General features: G+C 32.5%; 1 protein-coding gene across 1 annotated transcript in view; it reads left to right on the plus strand.

Moving 5' to 3' along the window:
* The window catches only part of mrtfaa (myocardin related transcription factor Aa), a 62134-nt gene that overhangs the window by 30596 nt on the left and 5663 nt on the right, over positions 1 to 25875 (plus strand). The window contains 14 exon segments of the mRNA XM_073842588.1: positions 6951 to 7006; positions 7118 to 7193; positions 7456 to 7617; positions 11469 to 11629; positions 13554 to 13670; positions 14169 to 14271; positions 14274 to 14378; positions 14381 to 14417; positions 15833 to 16001; positions 16109 to 16492; positions 18467 to 19018; positions 20458 to 20634; positions 20729 to 20845; positions 21233 to 21382. Of these exon segments, the coding sequence (XP_073698689.1) occupies positions 6951 to 7006; positions 7118 to 7193; positions 7456 to 7617; positions 11469 to 11629; positions 13554 to 13670; positions 14169 to 14271; positions 14274 to 14378; positions 14381 to 14417; positions 15833 to 16001; positions 16109 to 16492; positions 18467 to 19018; positions 20458 to 20634; positions 20729 to 20845; positions 21233 to 21382 (2366 nt within the window).

Below are 25875 nucleotides of genomic sequence, written 5' to 3' on the forward strand. Positions count from 1 at the left end.
AAAAAAAAAAAACAGAATAAGAACAAGTAGAATAAGAATAAGTTGGGCCTACCAATCAAATTAAATCAGTATTAACAAAATTTATTTGTACTACAGAGGTGGCACAGAAGAACACAAAAGTGGCTTGTAGGTGTATTTTCATATGCGTAATGAAGCTCAGAGGTGGCATGCATGCATTCAAATTTATACATTTATTTTAAGATTAAAGTTGTAAATCAAAAATGTTGAATACAGTATTATTAAACGTTTTAAATAACTGAAAAGATACTTTAAAAAAAGTGAAACTGAATCTGCCAGTAGGTGGCGGCAAGTCACTGATTTAATTACTGATTTAAGTCATTCATTCATTTGATTTATTCAAACGGCTGATTCATTCAGGAATGAAGCATTTTTACGAATGGGAAATTGAACCATTGACTCACTAGATTTGTTTAAAAATGCACATTCATTCATAAACGAAACAATGGAGATGCGCATCAGCTTCGTTGTGACTTGTTTCAGACCATTTTTGGCAACAAAATAGAGCAAAATCAGGCAATAGTTTTATAGTCAGACATTGCAAGTCACTTAATGTTAACTTCTTGTTTATTTAACTGTTGTATTAAATTAATATCTCATTTGCAAACTTTAACAACTCATTAAAAAGCTGTCACTCATCTTAGTTCATCACAATCTCACAAAGTTCCATTACAATCAAGGCAGCTCTCTACACTGCACAGTGAATCTCTTATTCGCAAAAACACAGAAACCTTGGAAGCTCCCCTCACAAATATGCTGATCAGGTCAGTCGCAAATGGTGCTCCTAAATATTTTTTCATAGCCGTACGCAGTAGTTTTCAGTCGCAGATGCAACTGAAATGGCCGCACTAGAGCCCTGCAAACAGAATCTGTCCTGTTTTGTTTCCAAGTTGCCAACACAGCTAATCATGTGCGGCAGTAACAGATAACCGGTAAGTTGCGATCGTGTGCCATCCTCCGATCTCCGGCATTACTCCTACACAAAACATTAGACTTGACCTTTTGAGGATATCTGGTGGAAAATAACTAGTTATGTAATCCAAATGATCAGATTCATATGAGGCTTGAAGCTATAAAGCTTAAAACAGCCTTTGCTTTGACCCTTGATTTACATCTGATTATAAGTTTGAGAATGAAAGGTCTTTAATTTCATTCTCTCAAACATGCAGATACCCTGTAACCATCTCTTTTTTTATCTCCAGAGATCTGGACTAGCTAATCATAGATTTAATTTTCTGCAAAACTTTTGTCTTTTTTCCATTTTAATTTACAGTAGTGAAGTTTTAATCATCTGTTTTCAATGCTTTATGTGCCATTTCATTTACAAAAATGACTTATGAATGACTTAATGACTTAAAAAAAATGATTATAGATACACATGCATGCCTTTTAAAGCATGCACACGACACCTACTAATATATTTGACATCAATTTATGTTTGTTTTTGTATCAAACATGAATTGTGTGACTGGCCCTTTAAGAAGGCATGCCAGTAATGGAAGCACAGAATGCTTGCTTAAGCTCTCTTCTTAGAATCTTCTTAAAAAGAAAAAGAAATGAAAGCCGGAAAAGCAGAAGCAGAGAGTTCAAATGAGGTGATGGTTCCCCTAAGTAGTTTTATGTAATGCCTCATACTGGACCCATAGTATCTTTCAGCGTCTGTGGTCCAGTTTGAACCTGTTGTCTGCTGATATTAGCATCTCGCTTGGCACTGCGATGCAATGATGAATAGAAAATACTGTTGAAGAAACCCTTTCTGAGTGATTTCCTTAACTGTCAGATATCTTTATAAATGATCTTTTTAGCGTTCTATACTGCCCATCTGTCATGTTGATTTATTTAGATTCGTATTAAAGACACTAAGTATGTAGAATATACATTTGCATGCTAAAATATGACTCTAAGATGGAGATATTAAATGCACAATTACTCATAGTGAGTGCATGACTAGCCATGCTCTTCATTTGGGTGGGTTACACACGCATTCTCTCTCAGTTGAGCTAGTGAGCAGGTGATAAGCAGTGTATTTAAATATATGCCATGTTCCCCATTATATCTGTTAGTAAAAGGTCAGATGTCTGCTATATTCATCAAAGCCATTTGCCTTCCAAATCCTTTTTATTATACGAAGCAAACTAGATCCTCTGAAGAGAGACTATAGAAAGTCGTTTGGTTAGAAAGGGTCTGTCCAGGATAGAAATAAACAGCAATGACAGCAGTTGGCAACCTAGGGGATTTTTACAGCACTCACACAAGAGCTGTCTGGATCTAAATATGGATCCCAACGGGAAGGAAGAGCCACCAGCGAATGTGCAAATGCATAGCTGCACTTTCAGAATATTCCTGAGCCCCACTTTCACTGTCTTCTCCCTTTCACTTCCTGTGTATGTTGGCTTGCACTTCCTGTCAACTTGAATGCACTCTTTCACTCTTATCTGCCTGCTCTGATCGCACTTGACTGAGCTGACATCTTCTGCTCTCAAATGAATGTTTCCCCGCATTACAGCCTTCATAATAAGGACAGATCAGAACTCAAAACCACCTGGGCAGATGGTAAATTTAGTTTGACAGTTTTTTGAATATGTTGAATATATATATTAGCGTTAAGGCAAGGGATTAATTTTTCCAGTTTAAGGCCCCGATCACACCAAACGCGTCTTTTAGTTCTAAAAACGCGAGGCGCACAGCACTGCCTTTTTTTGGTGACTTTTAAAAAAGAGCAGTGTGCTGCGGTTTTTTATGTTACTAGGCAACGACCAAAACAGCTGTCCTGTCAGTCAAATCAAAGAATTATAGGATTATCTAAAATCTTTGGTTTTTGCTGTTAATTAAATATTAGCAGAAACCCCAAAAAATACAGCTGCGGTTTACCCACGAACAACACCAAAAGTTTCTCCTCCATTTCTTTCAGTCTCCGGACTTTTTAAGCAACGGTAAACTTTCGTCACCACAACAGAAGGCCCGCCTCTCCATTCATTCGATTGGACAATGGAAAAAACGCGAATGACGTCAGGCGTTTTTCCGCTCAGAGTTGCTTTTTTTTTTTTTTACTTTAGGCGCTCAGAGCGCTTCTGCAAAAACGCGAGGCGCAGCAGGCGGCGAAAACGCGAGGCGCCCGGGGCGCATAAGCAGCGCGCAGAACGCTCACTGCCAACAGAAAATCATTCAAAAAAGGCGCCTCCACTGCAAAAACGCGTTCGGTGTGATCGCGGCCTAAGGCCCTGATCACACCGAACGCGTCTTTTAGTTCTAAAAACGTGAGGCGCACAGCACTGCCTTGTTTGGTGACTTTTAATAAAAGAGCAGTGTGCTGCGTTTTTTTTATGTTGCTAAGCAACGACCAAAACTGCTGTCCTGTCAGTCAAATCAAAGGATTATAGTGCGAGCGCTCTAAAATCTTTGTTTTTTTCTGTTAAGTAAACTGTCATTTTAGCAGAAACCCTAAATAATACAGCTCCGGGTTACCCACGATAGACACCAAAGGTTTCTCCTCCTTTTCTGCAGTCTCCGGACTTTTTAAACAACGGTAAACTTTCGTCACCACAACAGAAGGCCCGCCTCTCCATTCATGCGATTGGACAATGGAAAAGAACGCGAATGACGTTGGGCGTTTTTCCGCTCAGAGTTGATTTTTTTTCAACTTCAGGCGCTCAGAGCGCTGCTGCAAAAACGCGAGGCGCAGCAGGCGGCGAAAACGCGAGGCGCCCGGGGCGCATAAGCAGCGCGGAGAACGCTCACTGCCAACAGAAAACCATTCAAAAGAGGCGCCTCCAACTGCAAAAACGCGTTCGGTGTGATCGTGGCCTAACAGTGTTAAAAGTATTTAACGCTGGACGGAGTTAGGGTAGGCCACCTCACTCACAACTACTGCATTTGTATCTTTTTTTCTTTGCAAGAAGTGTTTATTTAGTCACAGAACTAAATTAACCACATCAAACAGAAGACTTTTCAGATCCGCACTCCAGCTTTACTTCTAGTCTAATAAGTGTGGAAAAGGGTATAGGTGACGAGGAGCTTCGTTAGAACAACAGTGGTGCGTTCAGATGAGATGTTGTCGGGCCATATGTCAGTAAACAAACAAATGTACACGCTTCAATTGCACACAAAAATGCAGTGGTGCACGCTGTAGTCTGTATCATTTCATATTAAAGCGCAAATGAAACTACGATCATGCGGGTCAGATCCGTGTCACGTTCAGCAGCGGCTGGTCTTAAAGTAATAGCAGACAAATAACCTAAAAATATTAAATATATTACAAATATTCAAATCTTTATGTTGTTTCTACATTAATGGGAATTTATTGCAATAAAAGTTAAATGTTTGGTGGCATTATTAATCGTGATTATTTCAGAAAAAATGTGCTACTAATGAGTTTTTTTTTTTATCCATTTACAGCATATATATATATATATATATATATATATATAGTACTCATTCATTGTAGACAGTGAATAATATATCCTGGATATCAAAAAGAAAGATTGAAGATACTGTACATACAGGAAGTAGGAACAGCAATTGTTTTTGCCCTATATATATATATATATATATATATATATATATATATATATATATATATATATATATATAGAATCTTTCCTGTTGTGTTTCCAGAACAGCTTTTTATTTTTTATTTTATTTTTTCTATATATTGCCAGTGCATATATATATATATATATACACACATACACGCTGCCCTCCAAATTTTGGAAACGCACTAGAAAAGTGGTGTTTTGGACAAAACTGACATGAATCCTTTTTAATTTGTGAAAATTTTGCACTTATAAGGGATAACACAAACTACGAAAACATATTTTTTTACTTACACAGTTTATACATAGAAAAAAAATAACAATTTGATTCATCAAAATATCCACCGTTAGCAGCTATTACAGCTCTGCATAATCTGGGCATCCGAGCTGTCAGTTTATTCAAACATTGACTTATATATAGATATATTACTCCAAGCCTCCTGAGGGATTGCCCACTGGTTCACACTGGTTGGACACTTCTTACAGACAACACGGTCCAGTTCCTCCCATAGTAGCTCAATTGGGTTGAGGTTGGGTGATTGGGGAGGCTATTCCATGCCTCTTTTTTTTTTGTGCAACTGTACTGCATGACCAAAGTATTTTAGTATAGTTTCTTGTTTTTTTGGTTTTAATTTTAGAAAAAAAAAATGAAAAAAATTTCCATGCATTTTTTTGTAATGTGAGTGCTGATAACAGTGCTTTGTAAGTGATTGATTTAGTCAAAGGAAACGTGTTCTGTTTTAGAAAAATGTAGGTTTGCATTATCAGCACGATGAATCACATATCCAGGATGCAGTTCAGAAAGAAAATCTGAAGATTTGAGCCTGAATCTTGATGGGGATGTGGTTACAGGGACTTTCTGCTCAAGTTTTGATTACATAACCTAAAACAACATGAAATGTCATTGGATACTACAGTAAGCCTCTACAGACGTCTACAAATGCAGTTTTAAGAGGTTATACAGCAGTGCCTTGGTAATTTCTCATCTGAAGATAAATGACAAACATCAGCATGACTAACATTGGAGGACCATTGTGAATGCAGGATCCTCATTTAAGTCATCATCAGCTTTAGTAATTGGTCTGTTCAAGATTTTATGTTGGTTACTGCAATTGTATTCGACCCTAGTGATATAATGAATCCCTAGGATCAAGATGGCGGTTGGGTGATGTGGCGTTTTGATGGGGGGGTTAAAGCTGAAAATGATGACGAGAGATCACACAGATTAAGTGGTTTTTCACACTAACCTCGTCATTTCTCTCTCTCTCACGCATACTTTTTTTTGCCTTTTTTCCCTCTCTTCAGGCGCAAAAGTGAATTTTGTGTTTTTGCTGCTCAGGGTTAAAGGGCATTGTGTGTGGATGCAGTGATGTGAAAGGAGCTTGTGTGTTGCTGTGGGCAGTATATGAACCACTCTGACCCGCAGACCAGAATCTCCCAATAAACAACCACTCGTCTTTTTCCTCTTGCTTTTTTCCTTTTTTTTTCTTTCTACATGCTGTCATTGCATTTGTCTTATTTTTCTGTATTTGTGGCTTTGTAATTCTCAAAGTACATATTTTAACATAGTACAAAAGTACTATATAGTATATTATAATAAATAAAAGTGAAAAATTTTATTAATATTATAGATGAACTTATGAATGAGATTTATTATTTTCTGTATTTTTCTGTAATTTATTTAATGTTTATTTAACTAAATGTGTTTTTATTTTACATTCATTATTTTTTATATTTCTGTATTTTTTTATTTTATTTTTAACTTTATTATTATATATTAAAAATATAATTATATGTTTTGAAAGGGGATACTTTTACAGGCTTTTGCATGGCCAAGCACCATTCACAAATGTTCATAAATCTCTAGTTCTCTGTATCACCAGCGGGCTTTGCTTTCAGTCTCTGGAGACACGGTGTGCTGACAACTATGAACCAGAAGCTGTGTTTCAAGGTGTATTAAATACAGGGCAGAAACACACACTCCAGACTGTGAACCCTGCTGGATTAAACTGTCTCTCGGATGTGCCTGTTGCGGTATTATTTTTATATTTTGTGTGTACAAATGCGTACGTGTGCCTGGAGTAGAGATGCAGTGTAATATGTTGTTCCTGTATCAAGGTCTTTTAACAAGCCTCTCTTTTTTTCCTCTCTGAATCTTTCTTTTTTTATACATAAATAACTTTTTTACCTGATCCAAAAAAAGCTGAAAAGTATTTGTACAACACTGCAGCAAAGATATTTCCTGTAATCTGCACGACGCAGATAACGAGTTTGCTATTTATGATTTTTCTCATTCGATGAAAAAAATATTTTCCATTCTCTCAACTCTTCACAACTTTATACATTTATATATCAACTCTGAATTTAATAGTCTTATCTCTGTATCTTTTTGCCTTCCAGCACTGAAAAGTTCTGCATCCTTTCATGAGCAAAGACGAAGTTTAGAACGAGCTCGGGTACGTCCTTCACCACAGATTGTGTGTGTTTTTTTTTTTTTAATCATCTCTTCCCAGTGAAGTCAAAATAAACTCTAACTTTATGTCTTATACTTTCCTCTTGTATCTCAGACCGAGGACTACCTGAAAAGAAAGATCCGCAGTCGTCCAGAGAGGTCGGAGCTGGTCAGGATGCACATTCTTGAAGGTGAGTATTTTAAGAGTACGCCCCCTGCAGTTCAAACACTGACACACACCCCATACAGAGACTATGGCTGTGTCCGAAATCATACTCTATGAGTATGTACTTCTTAATGTATATTCTATATAGTGTAAATGTGTGTAGTATGACTTTAATCCAGATGTGCTTCATTCATCATGTTATCTTTGTCACATGACATATTTTTGTCATACTTGTAATGATGCACATGATGCCTAATTTTGTACCTGTATGTATTTCCTGTATGCAGAGACATCAGCAGAGCCGTCTCTCCAGGCCAAGCAGCTTCTACTGAAACGAGCTCGTCTAGCCGATGATCTGAACGATAAAATCTCCCAGCGGCCCGGTCCGATGGAGCTCATTCACAAAAACATCCTGCCAGTGCACAGCAGCCTCAAACAAGTCATTATAGGTACTAAATTAAAGCAAGAAACACAGTATTATAGACGCTACAGTAAAGTTTTCTACACATTTTGCTGTTTAACAAGAGAAGTAGTTCCCCCTTGTGTCAGTACAATTTAATTAATTAATTTAATTTTAACTTCTTTTTAACTACTGATTTTAACTACTATGTGTAAATTGTATGTCAAATTATATTGAAATTTTTATAATATAGACTAAAGGTCGTATGCGTTTTTTCGGTTTTCTCATATTTGTCATACTTTCCTATCGAAGTGCTTGTTACGGATGCAAAAATGCAGAAAATTTAACCCGATCCAGTTTTTATGACGGACCAAAGTTTCAGAGGCAATGTGTAAACTCGACTGACATAACGTGAGGTCGTATTTATTTTTTAACGTACGGAAATTTCGGACAAAAATTCTAACTCGTTGTGCAATGGCCTTAACAGTTATGATGATATATATATATATATATATATATATATTATTTTTTGTAAAAACTGTCTGTGTATACACTACCGCTTAAAAGTTTGCGATCAGTAAGATTTTAAATGTTTTTTATGCTCATCAAGGCTGTGTTCATTTGACCAAAAATACAGAAAATAAAATGAATATTGTGAAATATTATTGCAATGTAAAACTATGTTTTTCTATATTAATGTACATTGCAATTTAATTCATATTTGTAATTATATATGAATTTTCAGCATCATTACTCCAGTCTTCAGTGTCACATGATCCTTCTGAAAACATTCTAATATGCTGATTTGTTATCAGTGCTGGAAACCGTTTTTCTGCTTAACATTTTTTTTGGAACCTGTGATACTTTTTTTTTTCAGGATTCTTTGATCAATAAAAGGTTAAAAAGAACAGCATTTTTTTTAAAATAGAAAGGTTTTCTAACAATATTTACTACTTTTCAAAAGTTTGGGGGTCAGTACATTTTTATTCTTTCTTTATTTGAAAGAAATTAATACTTTTATTCACCAAGGATTTGTTATATTAATAAAAAGTCATAACATAGATTTACATTGTTAGAACAGATTTATATTTTGAATAAATTCTGTTCCTTTTAACTTAATTTATCAAAGAATCCTGAAAAAAAAAATAATCACAGGTTCCAAAAATATTTGGCAACACAGCTGTTGGCAGAATTGATAATTCTAATAATAAATCAGCATATTAGAATGATTTCTGAAGGATCATGTGACACTTAAGACTGGAGTAACAGCTGATATAAAGTATATTAAAATAAAAAAAACATTATTTTATATTGTAATACCATTTTGCAATATTACAGTTTTTGTTCTTTATTTTTGATTAAATAAATGCAGCCTTCATAAGCATAGGAGGCTTCTTTACATTACAAGTCTTACTGATCCCAAACTTTTGAGCAGTAGAATACATATATAATACTCTATAAATATGTGACCCTGGACCACAAAACCAGTCTTAAAGGTTGTATCAGCGATTTCTAGGCTAAAACATAAAGTGTCAATTTCAGCTGACCTTTCATCACGATCCGCTCGCTGCCTGCCCCATAAATTGTCTGTGAAAAAACCGCGTCTCTCTGGTCAGCCTAGGGTCCGAGATATGCCAAAAAAACAATCGGCGCTATCAACACACCACAGATAACCAAACAGTGCTCCAACCAATCAGCGTCAGGGGGTTGGTGTTGTGGACTTTCCTACTGGTGCAGGGATGTGAGGGAGGCGGAGCGAAAGTCCACAACACCAAATCCCTGACGCTGATTGGTTGGAACACTGTTTGTTTTTGAGTGGAAAGGTTGGTAGTGCCGATTGTTTTTTTGGCATATCTCGGACCCTAGGCTGACCAGAGAGACGCGGTTTTTTCACAGACAGTTTATGGGGCAGGCAGCGAGCGGATCGTGATGAAAGGTCAGCTGAATTTGACACTTTATGTTTTAGGCTAGAAATCGCTGATACAACCTTTAAGTCGCTGGGGTATATTTGTAGCAATAGCCAAAAATACATTGTATGGGTCAACATTTTTGATTTTTCTTTTATGCCAAAAATCATTAGGAAATTGATCATGTTCCATGAAGATTTTTGCAAAATTCCTACTATAAATATATCAAAATGTAATTTTTGATTAGTAATATGCATTGTTAAGAACTTAATTTGGAGAACTTTATAGGTGATTTTCTCAGTATTTTATTTTTTTTGCACCCTCAGATTCCAGATCTTCAAATAGATGTATCTCGGCCAAATATTGTCTTATCCTAACAAACCATATATCAATAGAAAGCTTATTTCATATGATGTATACATCTCAGTTTTGTAAAATTTAACCTTATGACTGGTTTTGTGGTCCAGGGTCACATATATATAGTTTAACACTACCAGTAAGATTTTTTTAAAGAAGTTCTGCATGTATTTGATCCAAAATACAGCATAACAGTAATAGTGTGAAATATTTTTACTATTAAAAATAACGGGAACTTTCATATTTGAATATATTTTAAAATGTAATTTATTCCTGTGATTTCAAAGTTGAATTTTCAGCATCGTCACTCCAGTCACATGATCCTTCAAAAACCACTGTTTCCAACTTATTCAAATAGAAAAGAGTTATTTTAAATAGTAAAAACATTTCAAAATTTGACTGTTTTTGTTGTGTTTTGGATCAAATAAACACAGGCTTGGTGAGCAGAAGAGATGTCTTTAAAAAACATTAAAAATCTTACTGTTCAAAGACGTTTGACTGGTAGGGTATATATCGTATCTTATTGAACTTTAACACTCCATTTTATACTCAACCCTTCTAAACCCATCTCAAATAAATTTTATTTAGTTTAGTTATGTTAATTAACTCCCATGTTAATTCTTCCATGGAGGCTGGCATTCGCATTTATATTCCTCTCACTAAACATTTCCCCTGGATCATTCCCTATTTCCCCTCAATCTACATCCATACACAAACTCTTCAGTGCTCATTCCAGTCATTAGCGGTATGTGCGCATTCATCTTCATCTTTATATCCCGCCACGTTCCTGCAGCGGTGCAGAGGGTGATAATTTAATGCAGAGTTGTGATAATGAGATTGGTGTGCGTCAAACACCAAGTTAAATTAATTAGAGAGGAATTTACGTCAGTGTTCATATGGAATACGCCACTCTGCGGTGGCCCAAGTCGATTAACCATGAAGTTTATGCAGCGTTGCACAATGCAGCACAGTGAAGCAATGCTGAAAGACGTATACACAGAACGACTTAAACTGTCTTAATCCCTAAATAACCTAATTAGAGAGTTAACGATTATCGGCATAATGGCGCACTCTCAGAACACGCTCAAATTAAATATAAATATCACGCGCTGGAGTTTAAAGGTTTTATTATTCACTCTGGGACAATATTAGTGCAGCATAAGTGAAATAGGGAGGCAGTGCACTAAAGATCAGAGGTTTCTTTCATGGTTTTTTTTCTTATTTAAGATTGCTTAATATTACTTTTTCTACCACATTTTTTTAAATGTTAATAATTTAACTGATAACTTTAATATTGCCTAAAAATGAATAAATCAATCAGTTACTGGTATGTAAATAAATCAGTTACTGATAAATCAGTTCCTGATTACTTATATGTTTGTATTGTGGGTGTAAGTTATATTATATTAAATCATTATTTCACTATTATGTGACTAAGCAATTACCTGGCAGAAAAAAATAGCAAAATACAATGGTGAAAATAAACCCTTTTTAAAATGCAAAATTAACAAAACTTGAGTCTGTAAGCAACCACATAGTAACATGCTAAAAACTTTTACATTGTGGTTTGCATTGGTATACGTCACTTTTTCTTTTTCAGAAAATGTCTTTTTTTTCTCCCTTTTCATCCCTTTAGAGACGGACCTTCTAAAAGTAGAAGCGGAGAACTCTTCGTTCGATGAGGAAAGCAGTGACGCGTTCTCACCGGAGCAGACACTTCATCAGGACTCTCCTCTCAGCCAAGGACACTCACCTTCACCACCTGAGATACCGGCCAATAAAACCACACCAAAACAGGTGCCCTAAGTCAATTTTGTGTACTTTAAAAAGTTTGGAAAAACACTCAAATGATCATTTTTTAGACCTCAAAGTCATAGAAATTTCTTTACTTGTGTTCAAAATGTTCAATTCAGATTAACTTGCCAGTTAAAGATAAGTCTTAGAATGTATTTAAGCAATACATTTAGCTACATTTTAATATATCGTTTTAAAGCGGTTTTCATTATTTGAAATATAGCTTATTAAATTAGATTAAAAGATATAATAAAAGTTTGTCATCTAATATTTAATTGTATTTAAACTAACTTATTTCAGATAGTTGCCAATGCAACATTTCTAGTACTTAAATTTAAGAACTTAAATTACTTAAAGTGATCGTTATTGTTCACTAAAATTAAAACTCTATTATTGGTAGTTTTTTGTTATTATTTAGTTATTTTGTTTTTTCATTAAGATTAAGAATTTATAATGAAATGTTTTTAATCTAATATTTATGTTTTGTTTTTAAATGACTTATTTCAGTAAATTGCCAGTGCATTTCTAATTGCCTGCTGATTTCTGATTTTGATACTTAAATTACTAAAAATTAAAAAAAATTTCAAGTTAAATAGAAGTATCAAGAATCAAAAGTGCATCACAAAATGATTAAACCTTAAACTAAAATTAAAATGAAAACTGAAAATGTAAAACTTCAAACTTAAATATAAAAGCGATTTAAAAAAAAGGCTAATTTAAAGTATTATCATAAGTATTATTAATATTAATAATACTAATACTAAAGCTTCAAACAGTATCAGCTGTACAGTTGAGGTCAAAAGTTTACATACACCTTGCAGAATCTGCAAAATGTTCATTATTTTACCAAAATAAGAGAGAACATACGAATTGACATATTGTACATATACTCAACTATACAACTATTAAAGTTCAAACACTCACTGATGCTCCAGAAGGAAAAAAATGCATTAATTTAGTACTGCCCTTCAGAAGCTACAGAAGATACTTACATGTTTCCCAGAAGACAAAATAAGTTAAATTTACCCTGATCTGCATATTCCAAAAGTTTTCACCCCCGGCTCTTAATGCACAATTTTTCCCTCTGGAGCATCAGTGAGCGTTTGCACCTTCTGTAATAGTTGCATATGAGTCCCTCAGTTGGCCTCAGTGTGAAACGATGGATCTCAAAACCATACAGTCATGTTGGAAAAGGTTTAAATGCACAAAAATGCTGGAAAACCAAAGAATTTGTGGGACCTGAAGGATTTTTCTGAAGAACAGCTGGCAGTTTTCAGTGCAAACAAGGAACTCATGAACAACTATCACTAAACAAAAAAAACACACAGCTGTGGATCATTCAGGTAGCAACACATTATTAATCAAGTTATGTAAAATATCTTATTCAGGTCAGTACTAAATAAAAAATAACATGCAATTTGCATGATGCCTCTTATTTTGGTAAAATAATTGCAATTTACAATTTTACAGATTCTGCAATCTAACTGAGCTCAACTGTATGTCAAAAGTATGTACTTTCCATCATGATGACTTATGTACTTGTAACGCACAGCATGTGAATTAAGTGTCTCAAACGGGTCGTCTCAACTTTTAAATTAAACCTGCACAAATCTTGGCAATTTCAGTAAATCCCCCCTAAGGTTAATAAAGTAATAATCTATCATCATCAGAATACACACACACACACAACACACACACACACACTTTGAAGTCTTCCTGTAGCTCCTCATGCTCAGTCAGCTCTCAAGAGCCCTGAATTATTTGCAGTGCTCATCATCTTTATTCAGCTCATTACACAACCGCACAGGCATATTCGCACACACTTCTGATAACAAACATTTACACACACATGCCTGTGCTCTCCGAATGCAGTCACGCAAACATGATGGAGTTCCTCAAATTCATGTGCTTCTCTGTCTTTTCTTAGGTCCTGCCCCCTCCTCCTCCTCCTCCTCCACCGCTGTCAAACACAGCTGGCCCCGCCCCTCAGCAGAAACTAGCCAATGGAACAACAGGCCACAAGCAAGCTCCTGCACTACAAAAGGTGACAGTTCCTAATTTAACCCATGACAGCTAGAATTGCAGTTTTAACCCTCTGGGGTCTGAGGGTGTTTTGGGGGCCTGAAGAAGTTTTGACATGCCTTGGCTTTTTTCAGTTGCTTATAAACATATAAATGGCTAAAATCTGAAAACACTGTTTAGTAATGCTGTATAATGCCACAAAGTGCATGCACTTCTTTCTTTTTTTTTTTGCCATATTGAAAATAAGCAACTAAGTATCATTTAAATGTATTAAGTACATAGAGTGATAAATCTCAACATGCTTTTTTGTTGCTTTTGTTAAATATACATCATGTATGGTAATATGAATTAAAACTTAACTAATCCTGTTGTTATAAACAACCAAAAATATCATGATTGAACAGTCATTGGTCAAAGGTGACATCCACCTATTAGTTTAAAGAAATTTGTTTGTTAGACTTGAGATTGTGGTTTAACTATATAACTAACATGCTAATGCTTCATATTTCTGTCTCTGTAGGGTGGTAAAGCGGGTAGTGAGCGCCCCGTTCAGCGCTCTAAGAAGGTGAGAGACAACAAACCAAAAGTGAAGAAGCTGAAGTATCACCAGTATGTTCCTCCGGACAGAAACCCGAGCGTGAGCTTCCACCTTTACTCGACTCCTCCTACGCCAAACTCCTCTATCAACAGCAGCTATTCCTCCAGCTGCAGATCATCAACCAACAGCAGCAAACTACAACTACCACACCATCCTACCTGCTCCACCCAAGTAAGATATGGCAGATACAGTATTCATTGTGTTGTTTACATACATTGTATGCACACACTGCTGTTCAAAAGTGAGATTTTTAATGTTTTTTTTTAAAGAAGTTTCTTATGTTCATCAGGGCTGCATTTATTTGATTATAAATCTAGAAAAAAAAAACAAACAAAAAAATATTATTTCAATGTAAAATACCTCTTTTTTATGTGAATATATTTTAAAATGTAATTTATCTCTGTGACGCAAAGCTGAATTTTCAGCATCAGTGTCACATCATTTATTATGAATGTTGGAAACAATTGTGCTTAATATTTTTAATGAATACAAAAGGTAAAAAAAGAACAGCATTTATTTTAAAATGGAAATCTTTTGTAACAATATAAACTACTATTTAAAAGTTTGTGGTCAGTACATTTTTTGAAAGAAATAATACTTTAATTCACTTTAAAATTGTAAAAAAAAAAAAAAAAAAAAGTGATAGCAAAAACTTACATTGTTAGAAAAGATTTCTATTTTGAATAAATGCTGTTCTTTTTAACTTTTCATTCATCAAAAAATCCTAAAAAAAAAAAATATATATATATATATATATATATATATATATATATATATATATATATATATATATTTAATTATGCTATACAGTTGAAGTCAAAAGTTTACATACACCTTGCTGAATCTTCAATATGTTATTATTTTACCAAAAATAAGAGGGATCATACAAAATGCATGTTATTTTTTATTTAGTACTTTCACATAAAAGACGTTACATATAGTTCACAAGAGAAAATAATAGTTCAGTTTTAAAAAATGGCCATGTTCAAAAGTTTACATACACTTCATTCTCAATACTTGGTAAATGGTAAACTTGGTAAACTTATTTTGTCTTCTGGGAAACATGTATCTTTCTCTAGCTTCTTAAGGGCAGTACTAAATGAAAAAAAAGTACGTTCAAAAGTTTACCCCCCGGCTAATGTTATGCTTTATGTTACTATTTTAAAAGTATTTTTGTGTATTTTTATATTTTATATTGATTTTAAACAAATAAGTACAATTTTTGTAATGTTTTGCAATGAAATATGTTATGGTCACGGTGGCTACATTTATTTAATCAGAAATTCTGTAAAAAAAAAAAAATTAATCATTAGATAAATTTATTAGAAATAATTCAAAAATGCTGATTTATTATCTGCTCTTTTTAACTTTTTATTAATCAAAGAATCCTGCAAAAGTATATCACAGGTTCCAACAAAAATATTAAGCAGCACAACTGTTTTCAACATTGATAATAAATCAGCATATTTGAATGATTGATTGTTTTCCACCATAATATGAATGTTGTTGATTTCCACAATAATAGTGATATGGCTATAAATTGAAATACAATCGACATTATTATTCTTTTTTTACACTTTATTTAGGCCTCCTGCTGATCAGCAGCCTTCCTCAGTCAATGGGTTATCGCCATCCAAGAATGACACGCCCCCTCAATCAACATCCACTAATATGACTGGTCTGAATCAGCAGTCCACTGCAATGGGAGGTGGAATTAAAATAGGGCCTCTGCCTCCCAACCTGGATGAGCTAAAGGTTAAATCCCATGTTATGATTTAAAAATGCTTAATTTCACTGCTGATCACTGACTGAGAGTCTAATGAATTCCTGTCACTTTCCATCCTTCTCTTCATGTCCTGTAGGTGGCAGAGCTGAAGCAGGAGTTAAAAGTGCGGGGCTTAACCGTCTCAGGCACCAAAAATGACCTTATTGAGCGGCTGAAGCATTTTCACGAGCAGAACGGTGGCACTAACGCTCCAACATCTTCTAAAACCAACACACCAACGACCCCTGTAGTGGGAGGAGTCTCTTCCTCCACCCAGTCAACAGACAGGAGCGTTATGGTTGCTTCCTTCCCATTCGTTGCTACTGCAGAAATGGGAGGAGCTCAGACGTCAGCGCATCAGATAATGCAGTTTGGCAGCACTAGCTCCTCCCCTCCGGTTTCTCCCGCCCACTCAGAGCGCTCGTCGACTGGAATGAGCCCAGATGAAACAAGCTGTAATGGGGATGCTTTTGGAGAAATGGTAAAGGTCTCCTTCTGTGATTTCTTAGTGCTTGTCTTCAAACAAATAAAAATAGGCAACTTCAGGATAAGGAATTGTGAAACTTTACCAAGTGTGTAAAAGAGTGACATTTACAGATAAGCTTACCCTGCTGTGGAAGCGAGCAGTGAAGCATTGCACCACAACAGCTAGAGGCTGGTGCATGTGTCAAAACTGCTTGTCACCTATGAATGTTCACTCACCACAAACTATTCACTTGTGAGCTTGAGGCTAGACTTTAGCAGTGGAAAATGTTGCCTGTTTTATTTTTAATCAAATATGTTGGTTTAATAATTGATGATAACAATTGATAATTTAATTAATGGATTCCAAAATAATATTTAGGCTAGAGTTTAGCAACAGTAAAATGATCATATAATTCAGCTTTAGTTTTATCTGTTGGTTATATCATTGATAATGATATAAAACAATATTTAAATTATGACGGATGAAATTTTAAATTTTATTATGTTAGACTGCAGCAACAGCGAAATGAAAATAAAATCTAACTTTATTTTTTATTGAAAATTTGTTGGTTATGTAATTGATAATAATATTATAATAGAGATTATTAATATTTTTTGCAAAATAATAATAAGGCGAAAATTAAATCAATTTTAATGACAGTCGGGTGGTTACACAGTATAATTGGTAATAATATAATTATTGATTTTATTAATAAGAATTAAAAAAAATGTATGTAATAATATTTTGGTCTAAATGTTGATAATGACAATAATTAGTTTTAATGAAAAAAAAATATATATATTAATAAGAATTTCAATCATTTATTTAAAAATATTGTTTTGACTAGATTTCAGCAACAGTAAAGTTAAAATAAAATATTTTGATAAAATATTGATAAAAATGTAAGCAATTTATTTTAAAATAACTATTAGGCTAGATGGTTATATTAGTTGTAATTAAATTATGTTGCTCTAATAATTGATATACAATGGGAAAATATTTAAATTATTATTGATGAAATTAACTATTTCCAAATAATTCTGTCTAGAATGCAACAACCGTAAAATGAAAATAAAATATCACTTTATTTATTTATTTATTTATTTATTAGAAAATCTTTAAGTTATATCATTGATGATAATATGATAATAGAGATTATTAAAAATGTTTCTTTTCAAACTAATAGTTAGGTAAGATTTCAGCAACAGTAAAATAAAAATAAAAGTTTTTTTATTGAAAATCTGTTATTTATATAATTGACAATAATATAATAATAGGCATTATTGAAAAATACTTTATTTCAAAATAATAATTAGGCATGATATCAGAGGTTGTAAAATGTAAATAAGATCCTACTTTATTTTTAATAATTAAAATATCTGGTGGTTATAAAATTGATACCATAATAAAAGATTTTATTAATAAGAGTTTAACTAATTTATTTAAAAATATATTTTAGCTAGACTTCAGCTACAGTAAAATAGTAATCGAATATTTATTTTTTAATACGAATATTTTGGTCTAAATATTGATGATGATATAATAATTATTTTATTAATAAAAATGTAAGCATTTTTTTTTACTTCAAAATAATAATTATCCTAGACTTTAGCAACAGTAAAATGAAATTAAAATCTGCTGATATCATGAAATATCATAATACTTGATTTTATTAATAATAATTAAAAAGTTAAAATAATAATACACTTCTGTAATTCTTTACATCTGTGTATAATATGAATATAACATGAATTGTCATTTAAATGTATTTATTTAGTTAAAAATATTTATTAGAATAAAATATCCATTTATATTAGAATAAAATATTCTGGCTTTGCAGGCACAATCAGTGATTTCTTATTATTTCTTTCTAATGATTCCTAAAGTATGGAATTAATACATTTATACAGTTACATATTGTAACTATTTTCTCAAAGATTTTTGAGTATTTAAAATAGCTCATATTTTTGTGTTTCCTATTCCTTTCAGGTGACCTCTCCTCTTACCCAGCTCTCCTTGCAACCTTCTCCTCCTCTCCCCGCCACGATCTGCATTAAAGAAGAGCCCGGGAGCCGGACGTCTCCGTCCTCCTGCTGTCTGCTGTCCCAGTCTGGGGCGCCCCCTACAGACAAGGACCAGATGCTGCAGGAGAAGGACCGGCGCATTCAGGAACTCACACGCATGTTGCTGCAGAAGCAGCAGCTGGTGGAATCGCTGCGCTCGCAACTGGAGGGCAAACGGGTGGCCGTACCCGTCCAAATGAAAGAACAACTTTCTGGTGTCGCTATGGATGTGGTCAGAGCAACCATAAAGCAAGAGGTCATAGAGGTGATTGAAGACAGCGAGATGGTGACAGAGCAGCAAGTGTTCCCACAATCAGGGCAGACGCAGGTGCAGCTGCAGCAAAGGACAGTGACAGCAACAGAGCTGGAGCGGCAGCAGCAGCAGCTCATAATGCAACAGAATCAGCGCAACCTACAGCAACAGACACATCAGAGGAAGAGGAAAACTCAGAAACAGACGCACAACCAACAGAAACAAGTCAGTGCGAAATTTCCACAGCATACAATTTCCTTTTTTAGATTAATTGTATTAATTGTCATCTAATTAAAAGAATAGTTCCAAAACTAAAACCTGACTGCTTTGAGTCGTGATACCTTTATGAAGGACCCAACTTCTCAAAGTATAAGCCAGGGTAACAACCGCTAACTAAAACTAAACTTTTTTTGTAAATTAAATTCAAAATATTAGATGAAAAACTTACAAATGTTGACAAATAAATAAAACTGTAAATATATTGTAATAAAAATGACAAAAGCACATAAACATTTTTATTAAATTTAAAATATTAAATGGAAAGCTTAGAAATGTTGCATTAGCAACTAAAATTTACACAGTAAAATTACTTGAAGCTAATAAATACTAATAAAAATTACAATAGCACAAACATGTTTTATTAAATTAAACATTTGTATTAATTTAAAAGTATTAGATGGAAAACTCATAAATGTTGCACGGGCAACAAAATTTTACACAGTAAAATACCTAGAAATAAATAAAACTAATAAAATAATAATACTAATAATAAAAAAAATAATACTACTAAAAATAATACTAATAGAAATGCAAAAAAACAAACATTTTTAATAAATTAGAACATTTTTATTCAATTAAAATTGTTAGATGAAAACCTTAGAAATGTTGCATTGGCAGCTAAAATTTACACAGTAAAATGACTGGAAATAATAAATAAATACTAATAAAAATGACAAAAGCACAGAAACATTTTTATTCAATTAGAACATTTTCATTCAGTTACAAATTTTAAATGGAAAACTTAGAAATGTTGCACTGGCAACAAAATTTTACACAGTAAAATTACTTGAAATAAATAAAACTATAAATAAGTACTAATAAAAATTACAAAAGCTCATAAACATTTTTATTGAATTAAAGCATTTTTTATTAAATTACATATTAGAAATGTTGCATTGGCAACTAAAATGTAAAAAGTAAAATTACTGGAAGTCAATAAATAAATAAATACTAATAAAAATAACAAAAGCACATAACACATTAAATAAATTAAAACATTTTAATAAATTATAAATATATGTTGTGAAACGCACAAATCCCCAGAACATGATTTTTGAGCGATTTTGGTGCAGTTTGACATTTTCCCCAGAAATGGCATTGGGCTACTTTTGTGTACTGGTTGGGATGGTTTTATTACTCAGACCTGGCAACCCTGGCTGGCACAGTATTTTCAGAGTACTTTTTTTTTTTTTTGTTGTTGAGAAAAACGATTTTATATAATGTTTCCACTGAACTTTTCCCCTGACACCCAAGCACAACATTGTAGCCTCCTGGGGTTACATTTGGCACAGCAGTAGTCAGACATTGAACTTTTATTGTAATGGAAAATCATGGAACATCTCATGTTTTTTGCTAACCTTTCTTCTTTTCCATTTTTCCGGCAGTTGCCTCAAGCTCTTACCAACCAGCAGTCAAGTCCTGTTTCCTCATTCCCAGTGGATGTAGTGAACTCAAACTCCAGCCCCACCATAGTGACCGACAGCAATGGCAACCAGTTCCTGCTAACACTGTCCAATCAAAACACAGAGGCGCCAGCCAGAGGCCGCCGCACCCAGGGCAAAGTAACCACTCAGATAAAACTTGTGCCTCAGTGCTTAGAGGTGTCAAAATCTATACAATTATTATGTAATCATTTGATGTTTATGTTATTTTCAGAGACTGCAGTCTACACCCACCATGTTACCCAACCAATCAGTGACTGAATTTCTTAACAAAAACAACCAATCAGAACAGCCCATACAAACTGTCATTTTGAAACAGCCAATTAAAAAGGTAAGTACAAAGCCACTTTTGGTATTTTTAGTATGTTTTTTGTAATGGTGTGTAAAACAGAATACAGTTTCAAAAAAGGAATACATACATGAACAAATGATTTTGTGTAAAAAAGATGAGTCACAACTGGATTCATTCTTTAAGCTGTTAATGTTAAGAACTTTTGCATAAAATGGCCATCTTTCCTCCATATAAATGAATGATATCTATGAAGCAACATTACTTATTCTTGACAAGTCATTGAACACGATTATGAGGCTTTTAAACCCACTTATTAAAAAGTTAATGACTAATCACTGTCACTGGTGTTCAAATGAGGGCTGCAGGCATGGGCTATTAGCCCATTAACATTGGGACTAATTGAGATGCATGTTTTTACTTTGACAGGCACTGAAGCCAGACCTAAATGTGACAACCAATTACAAAACATCAAGCTGCACATCCATCTCATCACCAGCCAATATCCAACCGTTCTTTTCTCAAGTGGATTCCATGAGTGACAGCGAACCCGTCCCCTCATCTCCCAACAACAACAACGTAAGTGTTTTGTTTGTGTACGTACTAAAGATCTGTTCCAAAACCTAGTGTGCTAGCCATCATTTACATTACTGTGCCTTGTAATGTGCGCCATTTTAAAGAAGTTCTAATGTAGCGTTGTAGCAAAAGTATGTGAACCCTTTGGATTTAAATACATTTTTGCATTAAATCGGCTCTTCTGTTTAATTACAATAATTGACTAACAAAATGCTACTGTTCAAATGTTTTAGATCAGTACGTTTTTTTAATGAATTAATATTTTTTTCTTATATTTATATTTGTTTAGTTGATAAAGTGACAGTAAAGTCTTTAACATTGTTACAAATCCTTTTCATTTCAAATAAACTCTACTCTTTTGAACTATTCATCAAAGAATCCTGAAAAAAAGTGTAATTGTACACAAAACAATATTACGCAACAAGTGTTTTCAACATGATAGTAATAAGAAATGTTTCTTAAGCAGCAAATCCGCATATTAGAATGATTTCTGAAAGATCATGTGACATTGAAGACTGGAGTAATGATGCTGAACATTTAGCTTTGCATCACAGGAATAAATCTTAAACTTAAACTTAAAATCTTACCTTAAATATATTCAAATAGAAAAAAAATGTATAATATTTTACAATATTAGAGTTTCTACTGCATTTTTAAATCAAATAAATGCAGCCTTGGTGAGCCTAAAAATAAAAATAAAGTCGAAATGTTTCGAGAATAAAGTCAAAATGTTTCAAAATGTTTTGAGAATAAACTTGAAATGTTTCTAGAATAAAGTCAAAATGTTTCAAAATGTTTCGAGAATAAAGTCAAAATGTTTCAAAATGTTTCGAGAATAAAGTCTAAATGTTTCAAGAATAAACTCGAAATGTTTCGAAATGTTTCAAAATGTTTCGAGAATAAAGTCGAAATGTTTTGAGAATAAAGTCAAAATGTTTTGAGAATAAAGTCAAAATGTTTCGAGAATAAAGTCAAAATGTTTCAAGAATAAATTCAAAATGTTTCAAAATTTTTCAAAATGTTCCGAGAATAAAGTCGAAATGTTTCAAAATGTTTCGAGAATAAAGTCAAAATGTTTCGAGAATAAAGTCAAAATGTTTCGAGAATAAAGTCAAAATGTTTCGAGAATAAAGTCAAAATGTTTCGAGAATAAAGTCAAATTGTTTTGAGAATAAAGTCAAAATGTTTTGAGAATAAAGTCGAAATGTTTTGAGAATAAAGTCAAAATGTTTTGAGAATAAAGTCAAAATGTTTCGAGAATAAAGTCAAATTGTTTCGAGAATAAAGTCAAATTGTTTCGAGAATAAAGTCGAAATGTTTTGAGAATAAAGTCAAAATGTTTTGAGAATAAAGTCAAAATGTTTCGAGAATAAAGTCAAAATGTTTCAAGAATAAATTCAAAATGTTTCAAAATTTTTCAAAATGTTCCGAGAATAAAGTCGAAATGTTTCAAAATGTTTCGAGAATAAAGTCAAAATGTTTCGAGAATAAAGTCAAAATGTTTCGAGAATAAAGTCAAAATGTTTCGAGAATAAAGTCAAAATGTTTCGAGAATAAAGTCAAAATGTTTCGAGAATAAAGTCAAAATGTTTCGAGAATAAAGTCAAAATGTTTCAAGAATAAATTCAAAATGTTTCAAAATTTTTCAAAATGTTCCGAGAATAAAGTCGAAATGTTTCAAAATGTTTCAAGAATAAAGTCAAAATGTTTCAAGAATAAAGTCAAAATGTTTCGAGAATAAAGTCAAAATGTTTCGAGAATAAAGTCAAAATGTTTCGAGAATAAAGTCAAATTGTTTCGAGAATAAAGTCAAAATGTTTCAAGAATAAATTCAAAATGTTTCAAAATTTTTCAAAATGTTCCGAGAATAAAGTCGAAATGTTTCAAAATGTTTCAAGAATAAAGTCAAAATGTTTCAAGAATAAAGTCAAAATGTTTCGAGAATAAAGTCAAATTGTTTCGAGAATAAAGTCAAAATGTTTCAAGAATAAATTCAAAATGTTTCAAAATTTTTCAAAATGTTCCGAGAATAAAGTCGAAATGTTTCAAAATGTTTCAAGAATAAAGTCAAAATGTTTCGAGAATAAAGTCAAAATGTTTCGAGAATAAAGTCAAAATGTTTCGAGAATAAAGTCAAAATGTTTCGAGAATAAAGTCAAATTGTTTTGAGAATAAAGTCAAAATGTTTCGAGAATAAAGTCAAAATGTTTCGAGAATAAAGTCAAAATGTTTCGAGAATAAAGTCAAAATGTTTCGAGAATAAAGTCAAAATGTTTCGAGAATAAAGTCAAAATGTTTCAAGAATAAATTCAAAATGTTTCAAAATTTTTCAAAATGTTCCGAGAATAAAGTCGAAATGTTTCAAAATGTTTCAAGAATAAAGTCAAAATGTTTCAAGAATAAAGTCAAAATGTTTCGAGAATAAAGTCAAAATGTTTCGAGAATAAAGTCAAAATGTTTCGAGAATAAAGTCAAATTGTTTTGAGAATAAAGTCAAAATGTTTTGAGAATAAAGTCGAAATGTTTTGAGAATAAAGTCAAAATGTTTTGAGAATAAAGTCAAAATGTTTCGAGAATAAAGTCAAATTGTTTCGAGAATAAAGTCGAAATGTTTTGAGAATAAAGTCAAAATGTTTTGAGAATAAAGTCAAAATGTTTCGAGAATAAAGTCAAAATGTTTCAAGAATAAATTCAAAATGTTTCAAAATTTTTCAAAATGTTCCGAGAATAAAGTCGAAATGTTTCAAAATGTTTCGAGAATAAAGTCAAAATGTTTCGAGAATAAAGTCAAAATGTTTCGAGAATAAAGTCAAAATGTTTCGAGAATAAAGTCAAAATGTTTCGAGAATAAAGTCAAAATGTTTCGAGAATAAAGTCAAAATGTTTCGAGAATAAAGTCAAAATGTTTCGAGAATAAAGTCAAAATGTTTCGAGAATAAAGTCAAAATGTTTCAAGAATAAATTCAAAATGTTTCAAAATTTTTCAAAATGTTCCGAGAATAAAGTCGAAATGTTTCAAAATGTTTCAAGAATAAAGTCAAAATGTTTCAAGAATAAAGTCAAAATGTTTCGAGAATAAAGTAAAAATGTTTCGAGAATAAAGTCAAAATGTTTCGAGAATAAAGTCAAATTGTTTCTAGAATTAAGTCAAAATGTTTCAAGCATAAACCCAATTTTTCTAGAATAAAGTCAAAATGTTTCAAGAATAAAGTCAAAATGTTTCAAGAATAAAGTCAAAATGTTTCAAGAATAAAGTCAAAATGTTTCGAGAATAAAGTAAAAATGTTTCGAGAATAAAGTCAAAATGTTTCAAAATATTTCGAGCATAAACCCAATGTTTCTAGAATTAAGTCAAAATGTTTCAAAATGTTTCAAGCATAAACCCAATTTTTCTAGAATAAAGTCAAAATGTTTCGAGAATAAAGTCGAAATGTTTCGAGAATAAAGTAAAAATGTTTCGAGAATAAAGTAAAAATGTTTCGAGAATAAAGTCAAAATGTTTCGAGAATAAAGTCAAATTGTTTCGAGAATAAAGTCAAAATGTTTCAAAATATTTCGAGCATAAACCCAATGTTTCTAGAATTAAGTCAAAATGTTTCAAGCATAAACCCAATTTTTCTAGAATAAAGTCAAAATGTTTCGAGAATAAAGTCGAAATGTTTCGAGAATAAAGTAAAAATGTTTCGAGAATAAAGTAAAAATGTTTCGAGAATAAAGTCAAAATGTTTCGAGAATAAAGTCAAAATGTTTTGAGAATAAAGTCAAATTGTTTCGAAATGTTTCGAGAATAAAGTCTAAATGTTTCAAAAAGTTTCAAGAATAAACTCGAAATGTTTCAAAATGTTTCGAGAATAAAGTCGAAATGTTTCAAAATGTTTTGAGAATAAAGTCAAAATGTTTTGAGAATAAAGTCAAAATGTTTTGAGAATAAAGTCAAAATGTTTTGAGAATAAAGTCAAAATGTTTTGAGAATAAAGTCAAAATGTTTTGAGAATAAAGTCAAAATGTTTCGAGAATAAAGTAAAAATGTTTCGAGAATAAAGTCAAATTGTTTCGAGAATAAAGTCAAAATGTTTCAAAATATTTTGAGCATAAACCCAATGTTTCTAGAATAAAGTCAAAATGGTTCCAGCAAAAAAAAATTGAAATGTTTCAAATTGTTTTAAGAATAAAGTAAAAATGTTTCGAGAATAAAGTCAAATTGTTTCGAGAATAAAGTCAAAATGTTTCAAAATATTTTGAGCATAAACCCAATGTTTCTAGAATAAAGTCAAAATGGTTCCAGCAAAAAAAAAATTGAAATGTTTCAAAATGTTTCAAAAAATAAAGTCAAAATGTTTCGAGAATAAACTCGGAATGTTTCGAGAACAGTATAGCCTAATTGAATTAAACGAATGTCTCGCTGTAGTCAGAAAGATGACTGATTTACATGTGGCTTAAACATTAAAGAGCTTAAAAAACAGATTATTGTAATAGACATATTGTCTATTACATAT

This window comes from Garra rufa, chromosome 1, assembly GCF_049309525.1.
Source record: "Garra rufa chromosome 1, GarRuf1.0, whole genome shotgun sequence".
Taxonomy (NCBI): Eukaryota; Metazoa; Chordata; class Actinopteri; order Cypriniformes; family Cyprinidae; genus Garra; species Garra rufa.